General features: G+C 37.8%; 1 protein-coding gene across 1 annotated transcript in view; it reads right to left on the bottom strand.

Annotated features, from left to right (window-relative positions):
• Window positions 1–9826, bottom strand: part of trpm2 (transient receptor potential cation channel, subfamily M, member 2) — a 19079-nt gene that overhangs the window by 1708 nt on the left and 7545 nt on the right. The window contains exons 15-30 of the mRNA XM_035676041.1: window positions 8463–8561; window positions 8047–8272; window positions 5544–5662; window positions 5323–5455; window positions 4698–4869; window positions 4398–4578; window positions 4100–4281; window positions 3570–3702; window positions 3019–3106; window positions 2714–2798; window positions 2451–2596; window positions 1657–1721; window positions 1372–1401; window positions 1187–1273; window positions 1010–1088; window positions 799–900 (exon numbers count right to left, since the gene is read on the bottom strand). Of these exons, the coding sequence (XP_035531934.1) occupies window positions 799–900; window positions 1010–1088; window positions 1187–1273; window positions 1372–1401; window positions 1657–1721; window positions 2451–2596; window positions 2714–2798; window positions 3019–3106; window positions 3570–3702; window positions 4100–4281; window positions 4398–4578; window positions 4698–4869; window positions 5323–5455; window positions 5544–5662; window positions 8047–8272; window positions 8463–8561 (1927 nt within the window). The remainder of the gene's footprint in view (window positions 1–798; window positions 901–1009; window positions 1089–1186; window positions 1274–1371; window positions 1402–1656; window positions 1722–2450; window positions 2597–2713; window positions 2799–3018; window positions 3107–3569; window positions 3703–4099; window positions 4282–4397; window positions 4579–4697; window positions 4870–5322; window positions 5456–5543; window positions 5663–8046; window positions 8273–8462; window positions 8562–9826) is intronic.

Raw genomic sequence — 9826 nt, 5'->3', positions numbered from 1 at the left:
CTAGGTGTACCTAATAAACTGGAAACTATGAGTGTAGGTTACTCAGATTTCCATAAAGAATCTAAGATCATCAGACAAAGGGCTCTGGTCGTGTCTCACTCAGGGTTCATCGCAAATGGTGATCAAGCTTTTATTGTCATAAAGTCCTTGTTAATGTGTTTTAAATACTCAACTCAAGAGCTAATCATCGTCAAAGGCTTGACCAAATCTGTTCTTATTCTTTAACAATTCTTGCTTGTCTTTGATTTAAATATTGCATCACATGTGTTTTATTGTTGTTTTTCTTATTATACAAATAAAGTATTTAAGGGAGCAGTGTGCAGGATTTAGTGGCATCTAGTGGTGAAGTTGCAAACTGCAACTAACTGAACACCTCTTTACGTCAGAATTTTACAACCTGGCAATGAAAAGCGTCTTTGAAAAGTGTGTAGAAACTATAGTGGCCCCTAAACTAGACCCAATCTATAGCCAGTGTTTGGTTTGTCCATTCTGGGTTCCTGTAGAAACATGGCGGTTCAACATGGTGGACTTGCCTGTACTGTATATACAAACGGCTCATTCTAAAGTAAAGCTTTAAAGTAAAAAGCATAACAATTCTTATATTCAAGTTATTACACACTACACACTATGAAAACATATCTCTAAATATTATATTCAATTTCTGCCAATAGATCCTCCTAAATGTGACACACTGGCCCGTTAAGGTCTTTTTTTAACACAAAATGTACTTGTATTTATTATTTGACTGACTCCCTCTAGGAACATTCAAGCTCTACTCTATAAAGCAAAGTGTCTTACCTTTATTCCCTCTGATACTTTTTCATTTATTTTTTCATACAGACTCTTTCCCATGGTTTTCTTAAGACTCGCTGGCAGCTGGTCAGCAGATTGGACTGGTCCCTGAAGGTTTTCAAAATCATAACCGTACATTTATGTGAACAGCTCAAAAAGTAAAAACAAAACAAAAGCAGAAAAAAAACAGCTGAAGTGGACAAACAGTTGGACTCACCCCAGGTAAAAGTAAGGTTCCTTGGCTCTCACCCCAAACCCCGAGGTACTCCAAAACAGATCGCTCGCTGTCTCGCCAGCTAAAAATCAATTCTCGAGGTCTTAGATCATACTGTGCAATCCAATGATGGCAAAAACAACCATTTTAAAAGCAGTGAAAGGACATGAGACGACCTACCGTGTAATCACAAGGTCTACATTCAGATTTGCACCAAGGCGGGTTAGTGCACCTCGTCCCGTGATGCCCGTCCTCCCTCCTGGGTTTCTAATGACAGATAAGATACACATCAGACATCAAAGACATGCTTGTAAAGTTACTGAAAGTGCTATTTGATACATTGTATATCGTATCTAGTATCATACCTGTAATTATCTAAGGCATCTGATTCTGATCTGCAGAGAGAAAGAATAAATTAAATGTAAGAGATGAAGAGCTCAGAGGAGGCTGTGTTGTAACTGTAGTATTTAAATAAATATATTTCAAATATATTTTTATATTTGATTCGAGATGACACTGACATTCTTTGTTTCGATTTGAACATCTTTTGTTATCTTGACAAAAGCACCCTTCAAGACTGCAAATGTATCCACACACCAGGCCACAGCAACCAAACATTATGTATGGTACATTACGTGGTAAATACACACCCATCCACGTGGTCCCCACCATCTTCAGTGGCGTATGAAGTCGGCATATATGAGCTGAAGCTGACCTAAAACAAAGAGGACATTAAAACCACTTAGATCCAACAAACCCAAACCATATTATTAATTCATTAATGTTTGTCTGTTTATCAAGATCATTATTGCGTTCTGCATAACAGAAGTTTTTCTTCTTGGAGTCCACATACTTTACATGGTGACAATACTATACACATACAAACATTCACATTACTCATCCAACACATCATACCTACGTTTTACTGTAAAAATAACAATTGACACAATTTAAAGACAAACAAACAACAATTACAAATAAGATAAAAAAAAATAAAAAAGACTCCATCTGAATACATCATATTCTAACAGATATATATCATAATTTAATTGTATTGCCTGTGGAACCCTTATGCACACAAGAGTAGCTACAAGTAACTAAGTTTCCATTTAAGTAATGCTCTCTTGGCATTTCTTTAAAACCATACATATATAATTTTGTTGTATAATGATTTGTGAGTGAATTCCATTCCACTATTTCTCTGTATGTTATGTTCGCTGAACTGTACAGTTTGGGTTTTTGGGAAAGTAAAACAACCTCCAGCAGCAGCCTTGTAAAATAATTACACAAATCTGTGCTAAAGGTCTTTTATAAAATAATAAATGCGTTGTTGCTGTTATGACATTCCTAATGAAAACCATCAGTGAATACAGTACTCTAGCAGTGACGTTGTGAGGACCAGCAGCTTGTGATTTTATGGTGGAATGTGGTATATGTGAAATACCTCCCATGGCACCTTCTCCTCAGGCACAGGGAAGCGTGTGAGTTTGCTGCCTGGGTAGTTAAACTGACGGGCGTTCACGTGGAACCCATCCTCCTTCTCTGACGTATTAACGTAGGTGTCAGGGGACTCGTCTGTTGTGCTTAACGCTGCAGGGAAGAATGAAGTGCCAACAAGCGGAGATCTGACGTGTAAGATATTTGCAGAATTACATATATTAAAAACAAACATGTAAATCATAAAGAATGATGAGGTTAGGTGCTGACTCAGTGATTGTGCTTCTTTTGCTCCAAAACCCTGAGATTTCAGACTGTCCATAATCCACTGCAGGGCTCTGGCTGACTGGACGACCTGATGAGACAAAATAAAAGTGGGTCAGATACTTCTGATGACTGCTTATACAACGTTGGAGATTTTCCACCGGGGATATTCAACATTCAACAAACACACATGGGTGCATCGAGAAATGTGTCATCTTTTTTCTGCATCATGCTCTGCTCCTGCAGCATAATGTGAAATGTTACAGACACAGGTGCAACATTGGTGATAACAAAAAAAATCAGGTCACAACCTGCTCCTCTAGTCGGGCCAGTCTTTTCTCCACGGCATCAGAGCCTGTCTCTTCTTCCCTCTCCAGCCGATCGTGTATGGTGGTAACCCTCAGGAAACAAACAAGAACAGTGTTGGTGTTGGGTTAACCTTAAAAACATTGACTGTATGTTTCAGCATTAAAGGAACGGATAGAAAAGTGTATGTGTCTGTCTGTTCAATATTAAGCCTTTACCTTAATATTGAGCCTTAGCTTAGCACAAAGATTGGAAACAGAGGAAAACAGCTGTCCTTACTATGTCCAAAGATAAGAATTTTGTCTTTATGCTAAACTAATCTAACCGTCTCCTGACTTCATATTCTAGGAGCAGGCCTGAGGTTAGTATTGAGCCTCATCTAGATCTTAGCAAGAAAGCAAAAGCGCTTTATGACCCATTATTAATACAAAATGATTAAGTAGGGCGGTTTTAAAGTATTAATGTATATATATATATATATATACACACACATATACACAGCGGTAACATTGATTGTTACACAGCTACATTAGGCTTAATTCCTGCGGGATTTTACTTTTGGGCCGTGTCCAGGATGCGCCGCTCCATGCTCTGGCTCTGCTCCTGCTGCGTGGACAGCATGTATCTGTCCTTCATCAAGGCCTCCCAGGACAACAGCTCCTCTTCCTCATTCCCAGGTAGCTTGCTCTCTGAAAAACAGTGTCACATGCTTTTTCACCGCCTTACTGTTTATGCGAAGACCAAAATCAGTCACAGCATCGACTGCAAAAGGGTCAAAGGGTTGGATGTTGTGCTTTGTTGTTGTTGTTTTTTTTGGTTAAAGGTTTAAGAACAGTAACTAACCTTGTAGCTCAGAGCAGAATAATCAGAAAACTGTAATTGTAAACTTGACCAAGGAAATGATTTACTTGTTATGATGTGACCTAATCATGTGATTTTGGTCAAGTGTTTGTATAAATGGGGGTAAAAACATTCATATAAAAGCTCTCAAATGAGAAAAAAATGCTTGTTCCACCAAATAGTTTCTTCAAGGACTGTATATAACCATGAAGTCTTCTTTCATTATAGGCAGAAATAAATACTTACTAAACTCTTTGCTCACAATGGGAGGCCTACACAGCACCATGTTCCTGATGAAGAGGTAAAGGTGGCTGAGGATGATTAAAGGAGGGGGTGCAGCAGGGCGGCTGTGGTACTCCTTAATTAGCTCATATCTCTGAAACTTCCATATTCTGTCGGTGTTGTCCTGAACTTCCTGGAATGTAAAGCTGTGCAGCAACACAGAGAGACAAAGAGAGATTGAGGATGACATGCAGTGACAGCATGTTGCAGAGAAACTCACACTACTAAACTTAGCACTGAATTTAGCCACAAAGAACCTTACTTGAAGATAGCTATGAGCAGGTTGAGCAGAAGTATGTTGGCAAAGAGCAAGTAAACACAAAGCATGATGATGGTGAGCCACTCAGGGAAGGCTGGTGTTTGGTTCTCATTCAGCACCGGACACTTGGGCTTCAGAGGATTGGTGCCATTCATGCTGCAGGAGTTTATATCAAATTCAGCATCTGCAGAAAGCAAAGAAAGTGTTTTCCTGTATAACATAACATATATAGTCATATTTACTTCACAAACTACAGTGTTTCACATAAAAAATAAATGAATATAATGTTCTATCTCCTCTCACAATCAATATTTGCAGGAAAATTCCCAAATATGATGAGATACGGCTCATAAACTGCCCCTCGGAGAATCCAGTCCAGCCGATTGTCGTTGTGGATGAGGATGCCTTGTTTGGCCACACCGTACGCCACCACCCAGATACTCAGCAGGAACATGAAGAAGAACATATCCATCATCTGGAGGACAAAAATGTAAATAAATCTGAATACTGCAACCACTGACATGTAATGTTTGTACAGCAGAGAGTTTATTTTCTAGTGGTTGACTTGTATTAGGCTACATTTTTAACAGATGATATATTTTGCAGTGGCAAGTTTCTGCAATGTTACCATGTTTCTCCAGATATAATCTCTGCACAAACAATAATGGCTTTTCTTGAAAACACATCCCATCTCAAAGGTATTGACTGACTGATATCCAGTGCGGTAACAAACAAACAGACCAGCTGTAACACTCAAAAACACCACAAAATGTACATCATCTGCAGACACCAGATGGAGGCCCAGTGAGGCAGAAGCCTCTTTTTGTATTAGATAAAAGGTGTTTTGGAGCGTAGCATTTTGTGCTCTGCGGTTGCTCCCACATTACATCAGGACGGCGTTCATTGTATTTCTATGTAGACCTCTCACCATCTTCCTGACTATGATGATTTTGGGTCCCAGGGTTCTACTGATAGTGAATATGGCCATGAGGCGGAGGCAGAAGACCACAAAGTCGATGCAGAGGAGGATTTTACCCGCATAGAACAGCTCAGTCGTCAGCCTGAAATAGAAAAGACTTGGTGATTCATAGATAAAGTGGTGGCCACTTACATGGCCTAAAGCGATCGTCAGGGAGGAAGGAAACTTACCTAAATACAAGGCCGATGATAAAGAGGAGGATGGAAAGAACATCTAAAATGTTCCACAGGTCGTTGATATACATCCTGGCTTTCTTACGAAACCCAAAACCGTCGGGATCATGAAACAGCTGAGATAGAAAAGACAAATAATTAAAACTGGCAGTTTTTAGCAATAGTGATATAAATATTTCCTAGAATAAGGCTGGAGGCAGCAATAACCTTATTAGTTGAGTAACACCTCAGATGGAGCCCAATAATCAAAGTTGTTCTGACTAAGAAACACTGAACATTAAGCCTGGTACAGTGAATTAAATAAGAAAGTGAGGGTTGAAGAAGCTATGATTATGAAACCTATTAGTTTTGTTACACCTTGAACAAATAGTCTATCCATGAGATGTCAGCATAGATAAGTCTGTTAGATCGCCTGCTACACTTTAAATATTGCAACTGCCAAAAATTGAGAAAAAAAAAAGATTTGGTCACTTATTGTTGCCTCTTCCAATAGACCCTTTCTCACAGCAGACACTGTGACATGTCATGGCATTAATTTAATTAATTTCAACTTTATTATCAGTTAATCATTCAATGATAGTGCTGCTGTTATTGTATTTTTATGTTATTGTTAACTCACCCACAAAAAAGTCTATAAACCAACACTGTGTTGGTTGTTGTTTGTCTCCTCGTACGTTACGACTACCCTACTCTGTCTGTGACACTCAGTCCATTGGTGCCTGCTGAAGACGTAAATCTTTAAAATCAAATGCAAGAGGCACTGCAGTTTAAAGCAATTACTCAAACGGAGTCAATAGTGCATTTCTGGTAGACTGTTTCCAGTGGTTGATTAATATGCATTTGGAGCTCAATTTACAGAAGATGGCAGATGTATCTGGGATTGACTCAAAATAAACTACAATCCCATGAACATGGTAATGAACACTGGTTCACTGATGTGTTTTAAATTAATTAAAGTTTGGAGGCCAATGGCACAGAGGAATAAGATAAAACAGGCATTTGGCTACACAGAAATGACTCATTAGAAAGATTCATTGAGAACTGCTGGTTTTGGTCTTTCCATATGATTTGTTTGCAATAACAAATGCATTGTGCAGAAGGTGTCTTCTGTTTCAGTTAAACATTATGTTGCTAGTAGCAACCATTAGTGGCACAGTTCCTTTATGTTCTCTTGTTGTTGAACAACTCAGTGCTTCAGTGCTGGTTTTAATTTCCACTATGATGTGTATATGGTTTTTTACATAGGGAAGTTGTAATACCCGAAACAACTGCTTTAACTCTTCAAGAGGCAGTAATATTTGTTTTATTTACTGTGAAGAGAACTACGGTCAGGGCAAGTTGTTACTAACTCTTATAACTTTATAACACAACAATTAATAACCCATAACTAACTCTCTTAAACGGGAAAACTATTTATGACAATTCTTACTTATATAGAATAGAATAGAATACTTTCAATACTTAAATACTTTGAGTATTTTATGCAGTGTTGGGCAGTAACTCATTGTTATTAATAATATTACAGTAATAATATCATTTTCCTCAGTAACTAGTAGTCTAACTAATTATTAATACATTTCAGTAATAATATTACAGTTACCCCCCCAAAAAAATAATTAGTTGGATTTGTTTGGATTATTTGTTGATTTCTTTGTTTCCATTACTTTGGTTTTAATAAACAAAACTGGATTTTAATCGTCATGAGTGTGAATTTGGGGGAGAAATTACACAATTACCACTTTTCTGGTGAGTAGCAGAAAAGGAAGAACTGTTAAAGTAAATCTTTATATTTAAGTTCTGTTTTTACTACGCTGCAGTTTTCACAATAAATATTGTTTACATTCAGATTCCTTGATATATTGCATCATTTTATGAAACGAAGAAACCCCCAATAGTAATCACAGTCTAAGTATGTAAGACATACATTACATTTGTTTTTAATTCTGTGTATTCCTGACAGTAGAGTAAGTCACAATAAATGAGGAGGAAGAAGTGATATACTGTGAAACCACTTAAATTCTTTATTCTTGTGTGTTGTACTTAGTATGTGGACTTAATGTAGCTTTTTTTTACTGGTGATACTTTTCTTCCAATGTTACTAATTTAAATGTTAGTCTAATCTTTTGTGAATCCAGTCTTCATGTTAGTGTACCGCTGTGTAAATGTATAGTATCATATCTTTTTCTGATTTGTAATTATTGAATTTGTTTGTTTCGTCTACCACTTATGTTTCGTCTGTAAGTGTGAACCGTCAGCCATGTTTAAGTTGAAAAAAATCTATTAAAGATTTCCATTTTTGTGAAACTTCCTCTACCCACTGAGGTTTTACTCAACTAATTAAATAATTTTCATCTTCAGAGCAGCACTGCTTCTAAGAAATGTTTGTCAAATGACGTCAAATCAGATGTTCGGCCCAAAGACAAAAGCACCGCAGCAGTTTCGGACCTCAGTATATGTTGATTTATCCTTAAGTGTGTGTGTCCAGGCTGCGCTCTCTCACCTGTCTGACCTCCTCACACACCAGAGAGAACAGCCAGATGTAAAGCAGCACCTCCGCAGCAGAGGGAGTGACCTGGAAGTCGACCATCAGCACCACAGCAAACAGGAAGAGGAAGGCGAAGTAAGACACAATATTCCAGTAGAACTTCACCTGTGGGGCGCTGTACAGGTAGACCAGTCTGGACCAGTTACTCAGAGGCTTCCGGCGCCTCATGCTGGGGCGATTACTGTGGACAGAAAGGTCACTAAGGTCAGACGTGACTTGATGTTTTCATGTTTCACTGGTTATTTTTCTCACTTATTTCTTTCTGACCTGCAAGTGACCACCAAATTGAAATCACTAGAGAATAACTAAAATGTTGAAGGTGTCTATAAACATTTGTTTTCCTGTGTATTAAGAGGCAACTTTTTACTTACTAGCTAAGAATATTTGTGTGAAGTGTACTTCCTGTCACTTTCTCCACTGTCTTGATCTCCTCGTTCTTCTCGGTTTCTCTCTGGATAACTTCATCACGTCTAGGAAGAATTATAATTCATTAAAAAAAGGGTAACATTTCTGAACATCACTATAGATGTAGTACAAGGAGTAGCACAAATATGTTAAATTAAATGTATCTGTTAAATTCAGATGTGTTAACCAATAAAACCCTCTGCTTTTAACAATGTGTCATAAGTGCTGCAAAGAACATGAAACAGTTGTGGTTAGAAAAGAAAACAGCGGTACTGCTGCCACCAAGTGGTGTGTTTCTGTGTCAGGTGGCAATATACTAATATATATTAGCAAAGGCATCAATCTATATTAAATGTTCTTTTTATTGCATGTACAGGGTAACAGAAACACCTCACATTTCATTCAGCATAGGTAAATGTCACCAGGTTTTTTCCGGGAAATTTAGGAGGTGGACATCGACCCAAATCAGCTTTATGACACTGATATGATTTTTATTCTTGTGATTAAAGCCACAATAAATCATCAATCAAAGGCCTGACTGACTTTAATAAGATGGCTGTGCTTAATTGTTCTGAACTCCATCTGAAAAACGGTGAATGACAGCTTTTTATTTTTCTCAGGGTTCCAGGGGTTTGTGTGTCTGACAAGTTTTCATCCTTGTGCACTGGCTTTAGAAACAAGTTGTACAAATGACAGCACCTTCAGTTTTGTCACACCAAGTCAGCTTATTCTGACTTTACTGAGATTGTGTAACATGTGTGCTAATCAGTGTGGTTATATTGAGCTGTGGGGAGCGACTTCTATACCATCAGCACCAACTCCTGACTGCAGTCCCACTTTATTGGCTCCATTTAATAGGTTTGTCCCAATTTGGCATTAATTGTAATGACTTGTTCTCTTTGCTGCATTCAATATTTTCTGCAGTTTTGTGTGTCTTTAGAAAGCAAAATATGTGTTTGTCTAACCTGTCCCATAATACAAATCAACATTTAATTTCCGCATTGTCTGGGTAGATGTATATAGGTGTTTGTATTGTACATGTAGGACTTTTTGTTTGGATTTGTTTAGGTGTTCTGGGGGCTTGTTAGGGTATTTAGTTGACTGATGAGTCAGCTTTTGGTTGTGATGTTGATCTTGTGGTGTGTCAGGGTTAGACCATGATGCATGACCCCCAGGTGTATTTGTATGCATATGTATAGTATGGTGGGGCCTGTGTTTTATGTTATATTAAAATAAATAAATTAAATTAAAATAAAATAAATATCAACATTAAACAAACAAAGTCTTTGGTTATTCCTCCTCTCCTTATTACTGATATTTGTACAAGATC

The sequence above is a fragment of the Morone saxatilis genome, unplaced genomic scaffold, assembly GCF_004916995.1.
Source record: "Morone saxatilis isolate NCDOM2014 unplaced genomic scaffold, NCSU_SB_2.0 Contig5, whole genome shotgun sequence".
Lineage (NCBI taxonomy): Eukaryota > Metazoa > Chordata > Actinopteri > Moronidae > Morone > Morone saxatilis.
The sequence above is the reverse complement of the archived record's forward strand: the minus strand, read 5'-3'. Positions and strand labels throughout refer to the sequence as shown.